The 24,118-nt window shown below is 40.0% G+C and overlaps 1 protein-coding gene across 5 annotated transcripts in view; it reads left to right on the top strand.

The window, feature by feature from the left end:
* VGLL4 (vestigial like family member 4) overlaps positions 1 to 24,118 on the top strand; it is a 138,099-nt gene that overhangs the window by 42,539 nt on the left and 71,442 nt on the right. The window contains exon 1 of one of the 5 annotated variants that reach the window (XM_073231050.1): positions 13,938 to 13,974. The exons of 3 other annotated variants lie outside the window; for them this stretch is intronic. In XM_073231050.1, coding sequence (XP_073087151.1) covers positions 13,953 to 13,974 — 22 coding nt within the window. In that variant the 5' untranslated portion in view covers positions 13,938 to 13,952. Of the gene's footprint in view, positions 1 to 13,937; positions 13,975 to 19,021; positions 19,583 to 24,118 lie in introns of those variants that run through there. One more of the 5 variants, XM_017661637.3, reaches the window with a different exon arrangement.

Here is a 24,118-nt window from a genome sequence, read left to right as displayed (position 1 = left end):
TGAATTTGTTACATGGGTCTTTTTTTTTGTGTTATCATTAATCTACAATTAGATGAAGAACATTATGTTTACTGGGGTCCCCCCTTCACCAAGTCCCCCCCCCACACCCCATTACAGTCACTGTCCATCAGCATAGTAAGATGTTGTAGAATCACAACTTGTCTTCTCTGTGTTGCACAGCCCTCCCCTTTCCCCTACTCCCCACATTATACATGCTAATCATAATACCCCCTTTCTTCTTCCCCGCCCTTAACCCTCCCTACCCTCCCATTCTCCCCAGTCCCTTTCCCTTTGGTAACTGTTAGTCCATTCTTGGGTTCTGTGATTCTGCTGCTGTTTTGTTTCTTCAGTGTTTTTCTTTGTTCTTATATATTCCACATGAGTGAAATCATTTGGTATTAGTCTTTCTCCACCTGGCGTATTTCACTGAGCATAATACCCTCTAGCTCCATCCATGTTGTTGCAAATGGTAGGATTTGTTTTCTTCTTAGGGCTGAATAATATTCCATTGTGTATATGTACCACATCTTCTTTATCCATTCATCTACTGATGGACACTTAGGTTGCTTCTGTTTCTTGGCTATTGTAAATAGTGCTGCGATAAACATAGGGGTGCATCTGTCTTTTTCAAAGTGGTCTGCTGCATTCTTAGGGTAAATTCCTTGGAGTGGAATTCCTGGGTCAAATGGTATTTCTATTTTGAGCTTTTTGGAACCTCCATACTGCTTTCCATAGTGGTTGAACTAATTTACATTCCCACCAGCAGTGTAGGAGGGTTCCCACTTTCTCCACAACCTCACCAACATTTGTTTTTGTTTGTCTTTTGGATGGTTACATGGGTCTTTTTATAAGGTAGGGAGGATCTAGTCATATTTAGCTGTATTTTAAAAAAATTGGATATATTGGAAAAAATACATGAAGCTGGAATTGTCTTAGAAAATCAGGATAGGTAGTTACTTGTTTTAATACATACTGTCTTAAGTCCATTGCCTGCTCTATACAAAGCCCTGGGCTGAAATAATTGATCTCCTTAGTGATGACCCAGCCTAACTCATTCAAGGATGTCAGAGGAAGGCTAAATATATCTTGTGTAGTTATGGTACTGCTGCTCTGCTCTGAGTGTTGTTAGAGTATTCTGTGATCATCTTCCAAATAATTGAAAATTAATTAATTATATATAGTAACTCTCAGTTAACCAGAGCATTTTATTTAATACTCTTCTTTCTTCCAAACTTCAAATAAATAGGAGTTTACTGCAATTGCCTTTTACACTAAAACCACCCTATATAGTTAAGACTGTGCTTGCTTGTGTCACTGAGTTTAGGGATTTAGGTAATTTAAATAGACAAAAAATTAAAATGTTTATCTTGATGAGATAATAGTAATTTTAAAGAGTGTGTTTCTAAACATGATTCTGTCATTGATTTACCAGACAGAATTCCACAAGCAAATAGAATTTCAATTACTAGACTTTCTGGATTCTGATGCATATAATTTCTCTGTTAAGATGGGTCCTACCAGTTGTAATTTTTCTCAAATACATTATGAAACTTATAAATAGAAGCTGATGCTATATGGTTTTCTGGTTTGTTTTGTTTTTGCTTTATTTTGGTTCATTTCCATTGCTCCTAGGAGAGAATTAAGGGGACTTAATCTAAAAAGGGAGCAGTAGAAGAGAATAAAGAGGCAATAGTGTAAAGTATCAGACCATAGGAGGCAGTACACCTGTTCTGTTGGCCGGTTCTCTCCTGAAGTACCGTGTTCACTTGTGTCCCACTTAGGTCAGTAACAAATGAAATTCACATGAGGAAGGAAGTTGATGAGAGGATGGGTTAAAACGGAGACAGTTGAAGGAATAGAGAGGATAGTCAATGCAGAGAGATTGCTCAAGTTGGGACAGAACTGGTTTCTAAATGACAAACATTCTTACTTTGAATGAAGGATAGGTCTTACCCTGTTGTTGTTCCGGTGGGCCTAACTGGGATCTGTAGGCAGAAATCAGAAGAGCTGATTCAGTTCCATGGCAGCCACACACACCTAACATTAAAAGGGTCCTGCAGAGGAGTAACAGGCTCCCCGTGAGACAGCGAGCCCTCTACAGCTGGAGCTGCGGGAGGCCACCCCACGCTGGTCTTTTGTACACTGATTTTAGGACTCAGCTGAGGAGGTGAGATTTAGACATCCCCCAGATCCCTTCCAGACCTAAAATGTTACAGTTTTGGTCAGTGAAATGCTCAAACCAAAGGCTTAGCCATGAAGGTCTGCCATTTAGTTAAAAAAATTAAGTGCTTTTCTGTTGAGACTTCTGCTAACTGTGCAGCATCTCCCTGGCTGCATCCTGCTCTCAGACCTCCTGCTTGAGCCATGTGTCTCGTCTCAGGCTTATGAATGTCTTTCTCCAAACCGAAAATTTCTTTAAAAATAACAGAAAAATCTTGAGGTACTTGAGGATGTAGATTTACAAAAGAGAATATCGAAGTGTAACAATTGTATCATTGTATTAATTAACCATGAAATATTTAAAATCCATTTCTAAGTTGATGATATAAAGAAAATGCTGACTGGAAGGCTGAATATATAATTTCTACAGTGTATCCAACTGACCTATTCACCTGAAGGCATAAAGAATTATTTACTAGGTGATTCATCACAGCATTGTGTGTAAAAGCAAAAAAACGTGATAGTGAATGACGTTCCCCAATATGTATTATTATATGGTAAGAACAGGGAACGTGTAATACAAATTTTTAGGTGCACACTATGGTTATTTTTAACCCTAGGCACTCTGTTACACAGCAGATCTCTAGAACTGACTGATCTTGTATAGTTGAAACGTTATACCTGTTGAATAGCAGCTCCTCACTTGTCCCTTCCCCTGCACCCACCATTCTACTCTTGTTTCCTGAGTTGGCCTGTTTTAGAGCATGTCAGTGGAATCATGCATTATTTGACCTTCTGTGTCTGGCATATTTTACTGAGCAGAATGTCCTCCAGGTCCATCTGTGTGTCACATATGGCAGGAGTTCCTCCTTTTTAAAGGCCGAATAATACTCCGTTGCATGCATAGACCATGTTTTCTTATTGTGTAAAGAAACCTAAGGGAACTAATTGGTATATAAAATGAAAACCACTTGTGCATTAAGACGATAGTATTCTGGGTGAATTTTTATTCAGTAATATCAAGCTACTACTTAGATAATTTTTTTGACAGCCTTACACATATTTTATAGTTACTATAGCTATTGAGATCCCCATTTTCAAGATAAATATGACATTGGGTAACATGGGCTCCTAAGTGTAGGACTTCTTAAATATTCAAGACGTTTTAAGTGGCATGATCAGAGTGGTATGTGTGCCACATGTCACTCGTGACCCCTTACTACACAGTGTCAGTTATTCAAGCCCAGGTCTCCAGGTCTGGCTGCAGGTTCTTTTCTTGGCTGCCATTCCTGTCAGCTTCAGGGTTAGACCGATAGTAGAGTTTTGGAGTTGAGAACAGCTACAGCACACTGTGGGTCTACTTCCTTTATTTTATAGACGTGAGTGCTGAGCTTCGGAAAGAGGAGATGACTTGCCTAGCGCCTCACAGTGAGCTCAGCGTAGACTTGAAACTAGAACCCTTTGCTTTTATAAACTCATAGCTCCTGTCTTTTTGATAACCTGAACACCTTTTTCCCTGCTGTTGTGCTTACCCAGCTTTTAATTGTCCCTTCTCTTAAACCCTAACTACTCTGAGTGACTCCTAGTAATCTCTCCTTCTGTATTACAAAATAATTTTATCTTTATTTACCAGTTTTTATTTTTTAAATGTGTCAAAAAATTTTTTAAAAAAAGGAAAATATAGTCAGTGAAAAAATCCTTCCCATTTCAAGTTCCTAGTTTTTCTGAGGTCACCACTGGTTACGTTTCTTTTGTAGCCTTTTCACGCTTTTGAAGTCTTGGTCACAAAATGGCTGCCTTATCTCCAGGTATCACATTTGCATTCAAGACAGTAAGTCAGGGAAGGGAGAAAAAAGGGCGTCATGAGCCTTATCTGACCTTTTAATTAAGAAAAGCAAGAGCTTTCCTAGAAGCCCAGAGCAGACTTCTGTTTATATCTTATTGGCCAGGTCTGTGCTACCTAGCTACTACTACCTACAAGAAACTCTGAACTGTTTAGTTTTTCCTCAGTCCCCCTAGTAGATGTAATGATGGAGAAGGGAGTTGGGAGTGTATTTTCAGTGAGCCCCCAGATTGTGGCTACCACACATAAAATTATTTATTTTCATATGCATTTTGGCAAGTTGATTTGTAACAAGCCACTTGACTTCATTCTTCTATTGTTTTGAATGATGTTTCAGTTGTTTCTCTTTTGTCTTCCTGGTGTTTTATTTAAAAATTATGAACATTTTCCTTTTTCTCTTTAGTTGTTTTTTAATCTCTTTTATCAAGAAGCTTTCAGTTGCAAGGAATGGAAACCTAATCAAAATCATTTAAAAAAAGTAAGAGGAATTTATTAATTCACAGAGCTGAAAAGTCTGAAGGTAGGATGGGCTTTAGGAGCAGTTTGTTGAGGCTGCCTGTTTTTGTTATGTTCCTTTCCTTTTGTCTTACACTTTATTTGCATCACTTGGTAATGGTTCCTTTCTCATCATTACTCAGTGTTAAATAGGGGTTGTTCCTTGTCGGGGGGAGCAATTTGCTGAGTGATCGGGATGGGCTTGTTAGGGCAGAGCGCTGGCTCAGTAGGCAGCTTGAATTTCTGTCTGTTGCCTCAGAGTGCTTTCTCAGCCCTCTGTCCTAAGGATGTTTCTCCTCTCCAGTGGAGCAGGAATTCTGACTGTTGATGAAGTCAGTATGTCCAGGTCTTTCCCACCTAGTGTTTGAATAGATTAACAGTTAGGGTATGTGTGTTCATTTTTGTGAAGACTTCGTGGAGGATAATCCTGCCGCTTGGTCCAACCGCTCCTCTGGTAGATTTGAAGTGCCCAGTAGACCGCTGTGGTCACTCTTTGATGTTCTCTGTTCTTGATCCACTGGAGGAGAAGCTGAGATGAAAGTTTGGCTAACATAAAGCTTGAGAGTCTGTTCCTAGGATCCCAAAGTTCCTTAATTGTTAGAATCAAATTCAAATGATTTTTCATTGGCATTTCATATGCTCAAGTCCCCATAGAGATTTTTTTGTAAAAACAAACAAACAAGAAAACCTCACAAAACCCAAAAATTTTTAACATTCAATATACAGAAATCTTGCTGGCATATAGATAACGCTGATACATGCAAGATAAAACTGAAATTTTAGAATTGGGATATTTCACAGTTTGAAAAACAGTATACTTCATAGTACAAAGAAAAGTATTTTCATAATAAATAGAAATCTAATGGAAAGGAAGAGAATTTGGCATTTATTGGGTGTTTGCTGGTACCAGCACTCGGCCAAGTGTTTCAGGGTAAATAAGCAAAGAGCTTGGTTCTCAAAAAGCTCTTAGTCTATAGGGGAGATCAAGCCAGGTGTAATTATAAGAGGCAGTATTAAATGCCTTGATAAAAGAGGGCTTCCAAAGCGAGTGATCAATCTTTTGAGGGTGCTATCATTATTTTCAAAGATATGCTTAAACTCCCACAGCTAGTTTGTGACAGAACCAAGATCGGAACCTGCTTCTAACTAACTCCTGGTCTCCCAGATTGGACATTTTAAATATTCTTAAATTTTACTTTGTCCTGAATCATCACTTAAAGTTCACTTACTATGCCCATGAAAAAAATCGAGTTAATATAAAAAATGATACTTTATGTCTAAAGAAATACTCCAGAATGCCTTGTCCCTCAACCCTGCTCTGAAATCCTGTTCTTTTAAGGGCCCAGGCAAATGCCACTTTCTTTGCAAAGTTACACCCAAGTCCCTTCAAAACATAAGATCTCTCCCTTCTCTGCCTTCTATTGTGTGTAGTTCTTGTGGTCTGTCCTCAATTATAAGCTCCTCAAGGTCTGGAGCTGTGTCTTACTCATCTTTGACCCCTGTCTCTTCCAGCTCAGTGAAGTGGCGCTGCATTAATACAACATGCTGTCCATACTATTTAGGAGATGTCTTGCCATATGCCTCGGGGCCCGAAGACAAGTAAACAGTACTTGGGGGCACGAAAATTGTATCTGTGTTGAGTGTAATGTCTAGATCTTTACCTCTGTCATGATCCTGGGTAGGATCAGTTTGTGCCTGAGGCCTGGAAGTAGGTGGTGTCAGGTGTGTGTGAGAGGTTGTTGTCACATGTCTCTGTTTCTAGGGCTCAGCAACATTTTTCCATCCATAAGGAAAACTCCAGGTGTCTTTGTGTAGTGGCTTCTGCCAATAGGCAAATAGCACTTTTTGGCTCTGCAAAATATTTTCACATTCACATTCATGTACAAGCGCACATACTAGGCATTTCAACATTTTCTAAGTGCATATTAGGCAAGCTGTTTGGACTTTATTTTCATTCAGTGTTAACTAAATGTGTATTTAAGAGTGAGAATCAAGGGTATGATCTTTCATGAAGAATAGTGAGCTACATGCCAGGTGAATAAAAGGAAAGGTCTAGAAAGAGTTCATGTATTCCTTTTTTCTAGTTTAATTGGCGGCTGGTTCCTTAACTAATCTTGATACTAAAACAGACACATTGCAGTACTGTGTCAGAAGGGAAAATTCGTTAGTTACCTTTCCATGGTGGTGACAGGCCAAACGCTAAGTGTTTTAATCTGCTCTGTGGAAGCTGTTGACTTTAAAGTGTCTGTTTGGGTTTTTTTTTCTGCTGGGAGTAAACACCACTCAGTGTGCAGGTGCAAAGCTCTACTTTCTCATGTTTTTCTCTCCCTTTAAAACTTGTTTTACTGGAACAGTGGGGAAGAGAGAGCAGGGAGAGTCATTTATTTCCACGCAGTGTTAACTGGCATTGCTACAGCAAGGATCATAATTTTCTTCTTGGCAGCCTGTGCCATGGGGCTGGTAGCACAGATATCCTGTTACAGTAATCCTCGGATAATCAGACTTTCAAAGACCACTGATAGCCATTCAAAAGTAATAGGATTATACCTGAAACTTTTGTGGGTGAAGTGGTTAGGCCCCTTAACCCTCTAGTAACTGGCCTCATTTGACTAGACACAAGGGTTTTAGATCTTTTCATCCTTATTGAACAGAAAAGCCAGATTCCTTCTTGGTAACATACTGCTTTGCCTCTCTGTTCTTCCCGGAGAAGCGTTAGAACTTTCAGTGGTTACTTTAAGGCCTCTGGATGTTATTGTTGGTATTGTTAATTCAAACCATCAGGAAAATGAGCTAAACAATATCCTTCATGTCCCTTGTTATGATAAAAATGTCTCTCTGTACTCTTTTTACACTGGGAGGTTTAGTTCTCTCTCCTCCACACACATCCCTTCAGTAAGAAAAAACAAAGAAAAGCAACTAAGTCCAGCAGAAACAGCCCTCTCTTAAATGATAATTACCATAATTTATTATACAAAATATGAAATTCTGTCAAGATTGCACATGAAAGTGGCAACCTGTGGTTGGGTGGGGAAGAGAGTCACCCAAAACCCTGAGATTTCAGGCTGATTCACACACTGTAGAGGTCAGAGAGAGGAACCTTGTTTATTGAATTGGTATGATGGTACATTAGAGAGAAGACACGAGGCTTGTGGAAATGTGTAAGTAAATGTGGCACAGTTACTGTGAAATCAGCAGATAGATCTGTAGCATTAGATACCCCATTTTTAATGCAGTCTGCAGGATATGCTTTTGTTTCATTTAAATAATGGCCAAGTAGTCAATGTGAATTTAGAATATTTGACAGCTTTTAGGGTCAGGATGCTAAATTTAACTGAGCATGCATTACAATCATATTTTTAAAGTTAAGAAAAAAAGATATGTGTAGATTCCTTCACAGACACACAGCCTTCTAAAATGACATTTCCCTCATCTGGATGCATGGATGAGGAATGTGAATTCCTGGACTCTCCTTTCAGAAATCCACACGGGTCTAATTAAGCATAAGAAAACTGCTAACTGGCAAAAAGACGACCTTTGTTCCTGCTTTTTTATAGGTGTTGTTTCTGTTTGAAGTTCTTTGGGAATCAGGGACTGGGTGGGCAGGGTGATCTCCCTGTCTGAACAGGCTGCGATTCTCCTTGAGGAATACTGAGAAACCCCATCATCTTTAAGAAGAATAGCGGTAATAATTTAATTCCCAGCATTTGTATGGATTTTGTCATTTGTGGACCACTCTGATAGCCATTGTCTCATTGGGTCCCTGGCAGCCTTCTGTGACAGGCAAGGGAGGTCTTATGATACCCCTTTGCAGATAAGGAAATCGAGGCTCAGAGAGGTAGAATTCCTTGATCAAGAGCACGTGGCTAAGTGTGGTTCCCAGTTGGACGAGAACCTAACTTTTCTGTCTGTGTATTTAGTGCTCTTTGTTATTGGCCAGCCAGTCTGAGATGGGAGACACAGGGTGCTGTTGTTGCCCTCAACTCCAGATCTGCTCTTTCTTCTTTGCTGCCCCATGGCTTCCCCTGTGGATGGCCATTTCCTCTACCGCCCTTGGTCCCTAGGTTGGTCCCTAATTACTAGGCCCACTGCTCTCTCTCCATAGGGTCTGCTCCCCTCCCCAGGGCCATGGCTTATTGTTACTGGGGCCACTGGTCAGCGCTCACTGGGAGGCTGGACCATCACTGTCACTGTCTTCCAAGCCCCGCTAGAAACCTCTGTGCAGAGCTCACCAAGCTGCTAGTGGGCTCCCCCTTCTGACTCCCCTAGACCTGAACCAGAAGGCAGGGTATCTGACCCTTCTGGTTTTCGCCCACTCTCAGCTTAGATTCTAGAGTTCTTCCTTCTGTGGTTTTCAACAAGTCTTTATTGAACACCTTCCACTTGCCAGGCATTGTCAGGAGCTGGGAAACGGTAATGAGGGGCTGGGAGGGAGATGGGCGTCAGGCAGAGGAGCCATGAATGTGGCGTCACAGCCACCCAGGTCCTCTGGAGAGAGGTTCCTGGTGCCTAGAGAGTCTAAAATCCCTCTGTCAGCAGCCTTAACTAGGCGTGCACACTGAGGGATCCTCCTCTGCCCCTCCAGGAAGTGCTCCGGCCCCTCACACTCCACACATCCTTACCCACGTGGGGAGAACCTGGAAATCCTGGTTTGTATATTTTCTTGTCTTAAAACAGTCAAGTGTTCATAAATAGGAAGTTTATAAATTTCTAGTCCTTTTCCAGCCACCAAGCATCAGTAGTTTAAGAAGCCATGGATGAGGGTTGGTTTGTTCTCCCATTTAAAGCAAGATGAATTGCCTACATTCAGATCTGGTTCCCAGCCCGTCTTCTTACACTGGCTCATGTCGCCCCCTAGTCCTGCCCAGGAGTAACTCATTGGGATGTTGAACTGCAATGAATGGAAAGTGAGGAATTTCCTCAGCCAGGTGCTCTGCTAAATTAAATCCAGAGTCCCCAGTCAGAGGTCCTGTACCCCTAGGGGTGAGAATGCCGGGGCGGGGGTGGGGGGCTGTTTTCACGATGTACTTTTGAGTACAGCTGTTCCGTGGGTGTATATTCAAAATACATCTTTCTTGACCCCACTGGACCCCATCCCAGGTTTACCTAATCAACTTCGAGATAGGGACCTGGACATCCATGGCTTTCAGTGTCTTCTGTATGATTCTAAGGCACCGACAGAGTTGAAAACTGTTCTTCGAGTGGATGGATTTCTGGTGGCCCTAGAACTGTAATGTCCTTACAAATAGAAGCGTCAGTGAAAACATCTGAAGGGGAACTGACAAGGCAGTGTTGGCAAATCCATCCTAGGAAAAACTAAATTGTGTGTGTTGTGAAAAGAATTTGATTGTATTATTTCATTTAACTAGACATTTGCATCAATAGAATTTTATTCTATTTTATACTACTAAATATAGTTGACTTGGTTAAAAAAAATCTGAACTGTCTGCTTGCTTTAGGAAGACTGCCTTCCCTCATTGGGGTTTCAGGTCCGAAATTAATCCAGGAAACTCTAAATGCATACTCCTATCGGCATGGGGGCATATACAAGGAAAAATAAGACACAGATGTAACTTGAAAGAGATCCCAGTGTGGTGAGGAAGATGGATTTGTTTAAAATATTTCAGGTACAGGTCTTACTGGTCTATGTTAATCTTAACATTGCAAATGATCTGTTTTTCATATACAATTATTATCCCATTGCTTTTTGCAAATCTAATATGACACTGGGCCCTTGCAAGTTAACAAACTTTGTGGACTTTAAAAACTCTTATTTAAAGTTAAAAAAAAGCAAGACATTGGTTATAGTGGAAAAATCACAGCATCAGATCATAGATCTACCAGTCGTTGTTGTTTGGTTTGGACAAAGTGCTTAGCCTGTCTGATAACTGTTTCCTCATCTCTAAAACAGTGATAGTACCTGATAGCATTGTTGTAAGGGTTTAAAAAGAAGCAAGAAATGGGAAGTAACCTAGCACAAGGCTATGTACCATGTCCAACACTCACTAACTGTCCTTTATCTTTCTCTCCCTTCCACTTTAGGGAGAAAATGATCTTTTGAGACACTAGGAAATTGACCTCTTGAGCTCTACCAGCCACTTGACTATATGGCTAAGGAGAAAAAATTTTTAAATGGCCTATTTAGACCAGGGTTTATCAACAGTGGCGTAATTGCCATTTTGGTCCAGATAATTCTTTGCTGTGGGGTCTGTGCTGGGCACTGAAGCCGCATCCCTGGCCTCCATCCACTAGATGGAAGCATCCCCACATTGTGACAGCCCCATATTGCCAAGTGCCCCCAAGTTGGGGGAAGCAAAATTGCCCTGGCTGAGAGCTACTGGCCAAGAGCCTTGCTCTTCTGTTCTGTGTGGTGCCTCTTTATCCTTCTGCCTCTTTTAAGCATTTAAGAGTTTTACCATCAGTCAGAGAAGGGCAAAGTAAAACCACAGTGTGTGGCTGCCCCATACTTACCAGAGCAGTGGGAGTGAAAAAGATGGAGGAATGTTGGCAAGGATGGGGAACCATCTGAAGTCCCATGCACTGCTGACAGGACTGCACATAGGTCCAGCAGCTTTGGAAAACGGTTTAGCAGTATCTCCCTAAACTGAATACATACTTACTCTGTGTCCCGGTATATCTCCTACTAAGTATGTCTGTGACAGAAATGTGTCCTGTGCTCACCAAAGACATGGGCAAGAATATTTGTAGCAGTGGTATTTATCATAGCCCCCAAACAGAAGCCACCTAAATGCCCATCAACAGTAGGGTGAAATGTCATCTATTAGAATAATAGAATACTATACAGCAATGTAGATGAATGATTTTTCAGTTACACATAAAAACAAGAGTAACATTCATAAATACAATGTTGAGTGAAAGAATCCAGCCACAGAAGAGAGCATGGCATATTAGCCTATTTATATAAAGTGGCCAAACTAATCTATGCTCTTAAAGGTTAGAAGTTACCTTCCAGGATTATTACTGGAACAAGGCACAAAGCAGGGAGGCATTAACATTCTCTCTGTGAAAGTAACTGGTGTGGCACCTGTTTTCTGGACTGGATACTGACTGGTTGAAAGGGTGATTCTGAAGGTGGAATGATGCCGCATAATGAAGTGCTGTGAAGGCAAATTGAACTCTTGGTGGCAGATTGGGTCAGACACAGTGACTCTCAAGGATGTTAGCCCTTCAGATGTTAAATATTTGTGACTTTCCCTTCTCCCCATATTTTCACTGTGGAAGGTAGTTCTGGACAACCTTGTAAAAATACATGTATGGATAATTATAACTTGGGAGCATGTGAATATAAGAATAATATTTTATTCGTGAGCTTTCTTTGGGATTTACTGTACCAAAATTGTTACTAGAAATAAAAACTACTAAAATAATAGTTTATGTTTGTAAGAAAACATCCTGCCAACCTTATACTAGTTGTGAAATTAACAAGTGTTTTGCAAGAGATTTCTCCTTTCTTGGGGATGCTAATTGATTAAATTCCTTTCCCCAGTACTGGTAGATATAAAACATCAGTCCTAAAATATTTGCTAGATTTAAGTAGTGATCACTTTATAATGTATATAAATGTTCAATCACTATGTGATACACCTAAAACTAATGTAATATTGTATGTCAGCTACACTTCAGTAAAAATATAAAAATAAATAAAACAGTTCTTTTCTGTACTTTAAAGTACTATTTCTGTCATCTCATCAATAAAGCATATTTCCTATTTAGTCATTTGATAGCAATTGGTTTTATTAGTATTTTAATTTTTACAAAACTCAGAGTGTAACTCTTTGTTAAAGGATATTGGCTGTGGTTTTTAAAATTAAATAACATAAGGGCTTTTGGTGTTTGAAATGGAATATACATCAGGTGAGAACAGCCCACGTTACTTATTCTGTCTCAAAATTGTCATCGTAATTAAAAAATCTCCCATGGAGGGCGCTGTTGTATTGAAAGTTTAAAATTTTAATCTAAAGAACCATTTTAACTTTTTTAAAAAAGTACATATATTTGTGCTAAAATCCCACTATGTTACAGTAAATAATGTAGCACTACTTAATGGAAGTGGAGAGTATTTTGTTAGAAACAGTACTGTTTTATAAACAGTAAAAGTCAAAACATATAGCTTAAATGTCACTTGTTTTTATGAAAAATTTGACAAAATACTGTGTATTTTTCATTGTCACTTCAGGGTAAGTAGCTCCAACTTAGAGAAATAAACAGTATTTTATGATGCATTTAGGAATTCTTTCCTTGAAAGAAAACATAGTAACATAGGAGATTAAATAGATATTCAGGTTCACATCCCTGATACCTGAGGTATTTGAAAAGTCTTTTGTTTTGGTATCTTTTTTAATTCAACAGCTATGTTGTTGAAGACCCACTGAGTGCAAAGCAGTCTTTATAATCTGATAGAGGAGAGATACATAAATTATCTCATAGTCTGCCCTGTTTTAGAATTAAATGCAGATACAGTGGAATAAAGAGATTAATTATAGCTAATGGGGTTCCTGGAGAGGGTGGGGTTTGTTTTAGCTAGGCTTTTAAGGAGCCACAGAAGTCTGATTCCAAATAAAATTTAGCTCAGTTTCCTAAGTCTTCTTTCTTACCAGTCAGTGCTAGGTTTTCTTTTAAACCCTTTTCTGTGCTTTTTTCTTCTCACAACCTAGTCTTACTAGTTAAGACAGTTAGATAAAAAGGGAAAGTGCCTTGATCAGTCATACTTTACAAGCATCAAAATTATGATTATTGTCAACTGTTCATATTATACTGAGGAATGTACCCATAAATGGCAGTGGGCTCTGGAGCTCCTGGTTTCACTGATACTTAGATTGAGGTGTCGTCAAACTTACTGTCTTCCTTTGGTAAAGTCTGTTTTGATTATTATCCATATATCAGGTTAAAGTGGTTTAAAAAAAATGTGTGGTAAGAACAACGACAAACTTTAGGATGAAAGCATTAGCCGAATACCTAGCTTTCTGGGAAAGAGAGAGCCATTGAATCTAGTAATGGAAGCAAAAAGCCCAGCAGAGTTATTTGTATTTCCCAGTGTCTTTGACGAGATTATTGTTTGACTTAACTCTAAAATACCTCTTTCCTGCAAGTGCTCTAGTCAAAGCATTTAATTTTTTTAAAAGTGTCTGGAGAGCGATTTTGATCAGTTGGCTTTTATTAAGCAGCTTACAGTTTTGTTAATTCTATTATAACTGGTAATCAACTCTAGCACATAGAACAATTTAACCTAGTGATTAGCCTGGGCTTCCTTCTATCATCGTTCTGCTGTCATTATTCCACAGAGGTGCTGAGACACTGCCACAGTGAGCCTTCATGGAGCACTTAACTCTGTGCTGTGGGAGCTTCACACCGAACTGAAGCTTACTTTTCCTTCTCTCCAGAAGTTTATGGTCTAGTCTGGGGAACTGATACGAATCCATGAAGAAACAAGTCAACAATGGAAGGCAAAAAGCATATGCGTATGTGTTTACGTGCTCTAAGTTTACAGTATGGAGAGTTTCTTTCCGCCTATGGCTTGTTCTTTAGGACAGACATATCATAAACATTTTTGGATTTTAACAAAATCTGAATTTGGAATTTTATTATCTTTAGTTGTTAAATCTAAATCAAAAGGAGATATTATGGTGTTTAAAAGTAAGATACAATGGTCCATTGCTTATTCTTTACCAAGGTGTATTTTCTCATTGTGTACCTGTTTTTTATTAAGTAGGGAACTTCCTTTACCCTCCCCTTGATTATGTATGAAATACACTCTTTGTAGGTAAGTTAGAAATATAGGAAAAATGTCAAAATACCCACCACTCAAAGATAGGCACTGATAACATTTTGGTATTTCTTTATAGCCTTTTTAATACATACATATATATATATATATATATATATATATATATATATATATATATATATATATACTCTTTTTTCTGTGTATGTATATACACTTATAAATATCTAAGCAAAATTGGCATATAGTACACATATTACTTTATATCCTATATATTTTCAATTAACATGTGGTACTATTTCTTCTATATATATAGTATAGCATTTTCTCATGTATATTTTTGAAGGAATTATAATGGCTGCATAATATTCCATCATTGATATACCACTGTTTTTTTTTTTAATTTTCTTATATACAGTATTATATTGGTTTCAGGTATACAAGATAGTGATTCAGCTGTTATCTACATTATTAAATGCTCACCGCAACTAGTGTACTTACTCTCTGTCAGGATAGGAAGACATTGCAGAACTATTGATTATAATCTCCATGCTGAAGTTTTCATCCTTGTGGCTAATTTATATCATGATTGAGATTCTGTGCCTCTCTCCCCTTCACCTGTTTTGTCCCCAACCCCACTCCTCAACCACACCCCATGGTAACCACCAGTCACTACTCAGTGTCTCTGAGTCTACTTCTATTTGTTTGTTTTGTTTTTAGATCATATAACTGAAGTCCTGTATACACCACAGTTTTAAATGTGTTTCTTAATTTTGGGCTTGGTTTTCAAGTTTTAATTATTATAATAAAAGGTTAATAAGCTGGATTTAGTGACTCTTTGACCAAATCTCGTTATTTTCTTAAGACCAAGTTCTTGAAGGAGAGTCCAGTGCAAGGAAAAGGATATGAACATTTTCCACACTACAGTGGCTTGATGTGAATGCCAGATTGCACTGTGGAAAGGCATTATTTGTTTACACTTCGCTAGCAGTCGACACAAATTCCAATGGCGTCCTGCCTCAGCATTAAATAAGATTGAAAAAGTCTTTTTTGTTATTGTTGTTGCTGTTAATCTGGCAGATGGAAAAATCACCGAATTTTTAAAAAATGTGTCTTTATTAATGAGGTTGAATGGTTTTTCAAAAATGCATTGGCCCTTTTTGTTCCTCTCATGGTCTTTAAAAAATATTTAGAATCCTTTTCTTATTTCTACTTGTAAATGTTCTTTATGTACCAAGAACAGTTATCCTTCATCCTCCAAAATACGTTACAAATATATTCTTCTGTTAGGTGGTTTGATGTTTTGAGATGTACAAAACATACAATTTGTATGTTTTCTCAAATTCTTCAATATTTTCCTCTGTAACTTCTTTAAGACTTTTTTTTCCAGGCTTAGAAAATGTTTCTGTATTCCAAATTAGATAGTCTGAACATATTCTTATAGTTTTAAGTTTTTCAGTAAAAACTTTACAACTATCTGCTTAGTGCTGCTTTGTACTTTCTACCTCCTAAAATGTATTTCACTTTATGTATTTAGTTTTTATTAAGGTATCATTGATATACACTCTGTGAAGGTTTCACATGACAATGTGGTTACTACATTCACCCATATTATCGAGTCCCCCCATACCCCATTGCAGTCACTGTCCATCAGTATACTAAGATGCCACAGAGTCACTACTTGTCTTCTCTGTGCTGCACTGTCTTCCCCATTGCTTTATATTTTAAATATCTGATAGTTCAAATTACTTCGTTCTTAAAAATATCTTCCTAATTTTTTGTGGGTAAAATTTAGAACCATCTTTCCAATTTCCTTAAAAACAGTCCTGTTAGTACTTTAGTTATGAATATATTAGCCTATGCGTGAACTCGAGAAGCACTGACATCTTACAGTATTCAGATTTTTTAAATGAATGACTTGATTGTGACCTAAAGTGCAGTCAAAATCTAAATGAATGTTCCTCAAATGTGAGGACTTCTTGTCCCCAAAAGATGCTGACAGAATCCAGTATGAGACCTGGTCAAGTTAGATGATTCAGTGTGTGTTGGGAGTGGGGCGTATGGGAGAGGGTGGAGGATCTACTTTTGAGATGTTTTAATCTTAGTGATTTTATTCAACAAGTATTTATCGATGGTCTACCATGTGCCATGCTTATGCCGGACTGGCCTTGAAAACGTGAAGAAGGCGTGGCCCTTGTTCTAAGACTTGGTCAGCATGGACGCGTGTACACACAAAATGATAACAAAAAGTGGGGAGGAGATGGAAGAGGACAAGGGCAGGCAGGAGAGGTGTATGCCGAAGTCTTAAATGGATGTTGCTGGGTAAGACAGGCTGGAAGAATCTTCCATGAGCCAAAAATGTGTGCGCTGAAAAGTGAAATAGTGCAGTTTTAAAGCAGGGAGTCCAAAATGCTTGAAGCTAAGGTGAAAGAGGAGCGGGATGGGGAGGCCCAGGCTGTGGAGGGCATTGGAGCTAGCGGTCCTCCAGCACTGAGCTGCTCAGTCCCTTGGGAGGAAGACCAGCTGTTTTTATGTGCTTCTTTCTTCCCCCAGACTTTGTTGCAGATGGATACTTTGTAAAATGCAATAAAACTCAATAACTAGCAATATGAAAAAAACAACCCTCAATTTTTAAAATTAAGATTTAAGAGACATAAAATGACTGTCAAATTGCTATACAGGTTTTAAAATGTTCACTCTCTGTTGGTGTGTCTGTCTCTTGTGGATAGTGACAACTAGGTCTTGAACCCCTCTGTGGACCACACTGGCATCCCAGATCAGTGGGAAAGACGTGTCTAGGGACTGGGAATTATACCACAGATTCTAAACACAGGTCAGGGTATGCTGTGGACTGTGCTTGCTCAGAAACTGAGAACCATATTGTAAGTGATACTGAATCACCAGAGGGAAGTTACTAAATGCTGTACTCATATCTTTACAACTATATTTTTTGAGGCTGGTTAAATCACTATATTTTAAAAGAAAACTCTCATTCTCAAAATTAGGGTATAAAATGAAGTATCTTAACATGGGTAATTTTCTCAGCCTAGATAATTTTTTCAGCAATGGTTCTCAACCTTGGGTTCTCAACGCTGTGACTCTGAAAAATGATGCTGATGCTGGGTGCCACCCATTCGGGTTAGTTTGGGATGCCACCTCAGTGTGAGGATTCCTAAAAGCTTCATATTGATTCTCATGTGTGGCCAACTTTCTCCCATAGGAGCTATGCTGATGATTCATAATGTTTTCTGATGGAGAACTCAAGTCAAAGACCAGAGGACAGCTATTGAACTCTAAAACTATCAGTTGAATTTGAATCTGATGCTGAAAGATAGTGATTGTTTTAAAGGGCAATAATCTTGTGTATACTCGATGCTCTGAGTTTTCTTCTGACCCGCCCTGCCGAGTAACATTATTTTAATTACAATTGATGGTATACACATCTTTCAATAGGACTTCTTTAGAATCTAGGATATGTAATCTAGCATTGATAAATATCTTTGTAAATTAAAGCTTGTGAGATCATAAGTTTTCTGTTGTCTGTTGCACCTGCTACTATCTTGGTTGCTCTTGTTGGAGCAGTGATGGCACCAGGGAGGGCTGTTGTATTACATTAATCTCCAAATAAGATTAGATTAGAATAACCTGCCATGAACATGAACTTGCCTATTTACCTCTAGTGCACCTATTGCTGAATTTTTAACATAATGTCCTGAAATTATTTATGCGACTTTATTAGAGTATTAAAATCTCAGGTCTTGGTCTATAATAGAGCACACTCCTTGATATTTTTGAAGTCTCCAAGCAGCATACAAAACTATCAGTAGAGAAATGCTTCATATGGTGAACTTTTTAGTTTGTTTACAGTCCCAAAAGCTAGCTGTGATCTGCAAAGATAAGATTGCTTTTTTCCTGTTTTCCTGGTGTGTTCTTCATGTGCTGAAGGCTCTAACATTCAGTGTCACTCATTTCAGCGAACAGCTTTCGGGCACCTACTTGTGCTAGATTTTAGAGATACAAAGTTTTAACCTCAAGTCCTTCCACTAAGGGATGACATAGAGGCATGCTACCAGCCTCTACACAGATGGAACAATTTTTATGTGCAAAATTCAAATAATTTTACACAACCCCTGCCATCATTTCCAGTAGGCTTTGGTTTTGGATGCATCAGCCTTACTTGCTTAGACCTCTCTTTCTTTCTGTTTCTCTCTTTCCCTCCTTGCTTTTCAGAAGGTTGTGATGTTAGTGGTGCTACTGTAAAAGTAGATCTACCAACTATTTTGGGGGCCATGGCCAATCATTTATTCCTTTTGAGTCTAAGTTTCCTGTGCTGTAAAAAACTGATACCATCTCCACCCTGTCCACACGAATTGTGAAGATAAGTTACATCCTTTCAAATAGTTAAAGTGTAAATGGACAATATATAAAGCAATTTTTAAAATAAAACTAAAAAGAAAAAAAGAAACCTTAAACAAATATGTGGTACATGTACCACCTCAAAACACTTTGGGTTTCTGGAACCCAAACGTGAAGACACCCCAAACTTAAACTCCATGGAAGCGTGCCTCCATGATGGATTTTTTTTACTTTTTACTTAGCTCCTGAAAAAAGAAACTTCCTGGGTTTTTCTCTTTTCCTCCTACGGTTTTGCAGTGGCCAGGCTGCTTCCTGTCCGGAGCAGCTCTGCCACGGCCCCTCGGTCCGGACCCTCCACCTCCTCTTTTTCTTTCAAGCCCCTAATACACACAAAGTCTGATCTTGTACAGAAGAGATCCCTGACATTTGCAGAGCTCCAGGGAGGCAGTGAGCATGCTCGGCGCTCCTCCCGCCGCGAAGAGGAAGCTCGTTTCCGTCCGAGTCGCAGAGCGGGGCCAGCATGTCAGCGCGGCCAGCTTGCAGCGGGCGGTGAGCGCGGCGAGCGGGGCTTTGTCCTGGGAGATGTGCCGCCCGGGTTTCTGCTCTGCGTCCGAGGAAGGCTCGTAAAGGCTTCTGAAACGGTTTTTAAATGCTCGATTGAGGATACAAAACGTACACCGCCTACAAAGAAACCCGTGAAGGGTTTTGTGCCAGTTTGATTTTTTATGCGTATCCCCCCCCACCCCCCCACCTTTTTTAAACTTTTACATTTTGATCCTCCGAGGCCGGGCCTCCGTCTTTGTGAAGTTTTAAGAGAAGAGCCAGGAGCTGCTCAGCAATAATTGCTTTTTGAAACGTACTGTTTTGGGCGAAAGCAAAGAGCTGGTTTTCTGTGCTAGCCCAATAAATGCTATTTATGAAGATGGACCTGTTGAACTACCAGTATTTGGACAAGATGAACAACAATATCGGCATTCTGTGCTACGAAGGTAGAGGTTCCGTTCTAGAAATGGCTTGTCTTGCTTTTGTCAAGGCCTCTCCTCGAGGGCGCCGAACGCTTTCTCTCGTTTTGTTCTCTTTCTTGGGATTTTAAGGTGCTTTGGAAGGGGAGCGGTTATTCGGGACTGTTTTCAATACAAAGTTTGTATCTTTGCCTTCAAGGTTGGGGGGCGGGGAGGCGGCGGAATATAAACTGAAAAGTTAGCTGTACGCTTGCAACATACTAACTCTTCAATTTTTAACTCTTTAAAATGTGTTTCTTTCTGATATCTACTGATGTTCGGTTTAGAGGAAGAATTTACAGGACCCAAGTAAAAGTTAACCGTGTGGAGCTTCCCCCCGCCCCCCCCACCCGGGATACTTATTTTAAGCATTCACCATCTACAGTATTCCTGTTGTATTCCAATAGCATTTTGGATTTTCGTGTAGAGGAGAACAGAAAGTCACAGTTGAGTTTTTGTTTTAGGGAGTGATTGTTTCAAACAGTGAAGGATTTTTCTGTTCACTTTGGGGGCTGGAAGGGCACCCGTGTCGCAGAGCACAGACTGGCTCTTTGTCTGATCCCCATTTCCTGTACAGCTCTGAGAGCACTCTGACACTGAAGGATGTTCCCTCCACACTCCAGTCCCTTGTGGCAGTGATTGCACAACATGCCAGCCAGAAAGCTAAATTAAAAGGGGCGGGGGAAGGGCGCTCCGTTCTTAGTGTTGATTACCTTCTACTAAACCCTGAGGTGTTTCCCCACTGCGTTGGAGTATTTCAAGATGTCTCTGTTAGTAAGAAGAGAAAACGCCACTTAGTCTGTTGGAACATTATCTACGTGCGATTTGAAAAAGTGGTAATGGCCTAGGTTTGAGTGGCCGGAGAGGCATCTCCGGGGGAATTCAGCTTGGCAGGGGGACTGTTTTTAGTTGTAACCATATACAAATCCGGGAGACCTCTCCTTTCTGATTCAGTAGGAGCAGTTTCCATGTTTTCTCCTACAGTGAACTGAACATTTCTCTTGAAAAAGAAGCCACAGGAGAAATTTGGGAGGGTGAGCCAACCCGCTGGTATTTTTCACATAAAGATTTCAGGCCTGTTGCCTAATCAGTTGAAAACTTACCCTTTCCCCTTCAAGGAAAAAAAAAAAATCCCATTCATATTGTTTTTTTATTTATCTCTATGGATAAGGATCTCTCACTTAAGGTTTAAAAAGGTAGGTTTTTGTTTTTGTTTTTTTACTACTACTTGTCCTACTCATGAGAATTTTGGTGAATTGCTTTTTTTTGAATCTGCTGCTTTAAGTTATCTTGCTTTTGATGAAGCTCATTGAAAAGGCAGACTTCTTCGGAGTGGTCTAAGCAGCAGGTGACTGGCCTTGTTTCCTGTGAAATTAACGTTGCCCTTTGTTAAAACTTTTTTTCCCCAGGGTACAAGAAATTTAAGACTTTTAAGATATTTGTATTGCCCTGTATTTGTCCTTGAGTAATATATTTTCAAACCACAAAACAGTGATCAGCCTTAGAGAGGAATAATAGGGATTGCTAGGAAATTGATACCACATTAATTTTTTGTCTCCAGTTGGTGGTAGTGAAGAAAAGCTTATGGAAAGCTTGTCCAGGTTGATTTGTTTTTGTGTAGTCTGTGACATCCACGAGAGGAGCCTTCTAGCTTCCCTCATTTGGGATGAAGAAACTTTGATTTTGAAAGTTGAGTAGATATGTGGGGTTATTTGCCATAAACATCTATTTTTCCTTATTATGAGAGTTTACATTATTTTAACACCAAAATAAATACACAGGAAATGAAGAAAAAAGCACAAAAAAGCACAGCAAAATTGGAGTGGTGTTTATAGTGGGTTGTTTATGTCCTAGTGGTTTTCTTAGTGTAAACACTCCACACATCTGCTCTCAACTCAAAAGGGTGTTTTGAAGATGGGCATAAATCTTAGATGGAAATTTCTTTGTAAGAAAATTTGAAACACCCTTCTTTTAAGTTCCGACACTTTGAGACTATGCGTATTAAACATAGCTGCTCACCAGCATTCCAGGGAAGCTATTTAGAAAATGGAATGTACAGTTGGTAGGCAGCATTTGATTTCACTTAGGGCACAGGCAGATTCATAAGGGACTCAGGAATAAGGGGCAGATTAATTTTCAGAATTCTTAGTTTTAAAAACTGAGATGTTCGTGTTGGTTATTCTTCTAAGCTAGTTATACTGTTTTCCTGAGTTGTGTTAGCTCTACTCTGCAAAATAAATCAGGTGTCTGCATCATCTTTCTTTAATCTCTCTAGCAATTTACACACCCACAGGTCCTTTTCAGCCAGTTACCTTGTAGCATACAAGGTGTTCCTGAAATCCCACATTTAGGGTGGACCCAGTGGCTTCCATATGGACTCTGCTTGGTGACTTTCACCACAGTAGCCTGTAAGTGTAACTGAAGAGACAAGAAAGGAAAGAATTTAACCACAAGTAGTAGGTTTGGGGTGGGACACATTGGGGTGGGAAGAGATTGGCAAAGGGCAGGAAAAATCTAAGTTTGGCTTAGAAACTAATTATACATACCTTCATTGGTGATGTGAAAGTTAGCAGAACTCTGCTTGTGTTAATGTGTCTCTTCACAAAGATCCTGGTTATTACTACAGTCTGCAACAGTTAACCAGTCCGTCATTCCTCACCTTACTGACTATTCAAATTATACTCAGTTGAATCCTGGTTTTGCCTCTATCTCCATGAAAAGGTCATAGTCCAACCCCAGCCTTCACTTTTATCCTGTGAACTCCTGAGACTGTTTCACAAAGGGACTGAAACTTCATGAAGCAGGGCACTCCTTCATCACCGTGTCCTGGGACAGTGCCTGAGTTGGCTCTCAGAAGTGGCTGACTCCACAAACCTAAGAGAGCTCTTCAATGGCTGTTGTAGTCACACTGTATTAATTTAGCACTTAATTACATATACTATTGTGTATTCTCTAATTATTGTAGGACTCTTCGGGGCCTTAGATATATCTGATCCATTTGCCTTGTTTTGCCAGGGAAACTGAGACCCGGGAGAGGTAAATTGTCCTTTGAAGTTTATTCGAAAGTTTGTAGCAAAATTGAATTTCGTGACAAGCTGGTGGCTTTGAGTAGTCTGATTTCTCTGTACCATTCTGCCTCTCCAGAATCACTTTGTCTCGACTCCTTAATTAATCATTAGTTCCTAGTGGCCCCGCACAGCCCCAGCCCCCAGCAAGGGGATGGCACTTTGGATGCGGTGCAGCTCCTGTGTCCTGGATTCTTCATTGCCCTGAAGCCAGTTATCCGTGTAGGCTCCCCGGGGGTCCGGGAAAGATGGCTGTGAGAGAACTCCGGGTGACCAGCCCCGCTGGAATTTGCCCTCCTTGCAGCTCTGGCACTTGGCTTGGCTTGGCCTTTTTTTCTGGTTGTGCAGAGGAGGCGGCCCTGTGGCCCTGTGCAATGCCAGTTCGCTAAGCGTGTTTAAACCCCCAGGGGAGCTGGGAACTTTTCTTAAGATGGCCGACGGTTATATTAACATAATTACTTGGTGCTGAAAACTTAGGTCCTAATAAATGTGCTCATGGTTGGCTGTGGCTTTAAGCTGCTATTAGTGATACTTTAATTATGGGTTAAGAGCCATTAGTGTGTAATTTGGTAGGAGAATTCTCCCCTTCTAATTTAGTAGTGTGATTTATATTGGGAGAAAGTAACAGTAAACTGCATATTGTGAGCCTCTGAGGGCCTTAAGAGTGTTCCAAGTTCCCCAAATTTTAGAGCTGGCCTTTGTTTTAGAACATAATTACCACTTGTTTCATCACAAACTACGCTTAATTTTCAGGAATTGAAAGGAAAATTCCCACAAGAGTGGAGCTGAGTGAGACTTTTCTAGGGAAATGGGCGAGGATGGGTGGCGGATTTCTTTTGTTTCCGGCTGTCTGCCCTCCAGCAGTTTAAGAGTTCTTTGTCTGTCTGCTCAGAGCCATCAGGAAACTTAGGAGCCTCGGGTGCTATGAAGGTGAGCAGGCCACAGAGCAGAGCCGTTTTGCACCAGCCCGTTCCGCCACCCTGCTTATCAAGTGACCAGCTCTTGATCCAGGGGTGTATTGCGAGGTGGAACATCTGTAGTTGTTTTGCTGTCCAAATTTATTTCACTTTAGCTCTTTATCTGTAGGAGGCGGAGGGAGGGAGAGAGAGGCGGGGAGGAGCACCAGTCATAAAACATGCCCAGGTGAGCCCAAGAGAGCTCAGGAGATCTGGCCAGTTTGTATTTCTCTAATTACAGTTCGTGAAGGGAAGGTGTGATCACATCCTCCTGCCTTGCAGCTTCCCACCCTTGTTTCTCTACCCTCTGCTGGAAGGATTGTTTTACTTGGCTGTTTATTCCTTGGAGCCCACACATGGCTTTGTTTTGGGAGGCAGATTTCTCTTCCTTCCTCCTTCCCTTCCCTGTTGTCTGCAAGGCCTTCTAGGCCTAGGGTGTTTGGATTTGTTGCTGTGAAGAAAAGTTTTTCAAAATATGCCAGAAGGTACCCCAAACCCCCTAG

Source organism: Manis javanica, chromosome 3, assembly GCF_040802235.1.
Source record: "Manis javanica isolate MJ-LG chromosome 3, MJ_LKY, whole genome shotgun sequence".
Lineage (NCBI taxonomy): Eukaryota > Metazoa > Chordata > Mammalia > Pholidota > Manidae > Manis > Manis javanica.
The sequence above is the reverse complement of the archived record's forward strand: the minus strand, read 5'-3'. Positions and strand labels throughout refer to the sequence as shown.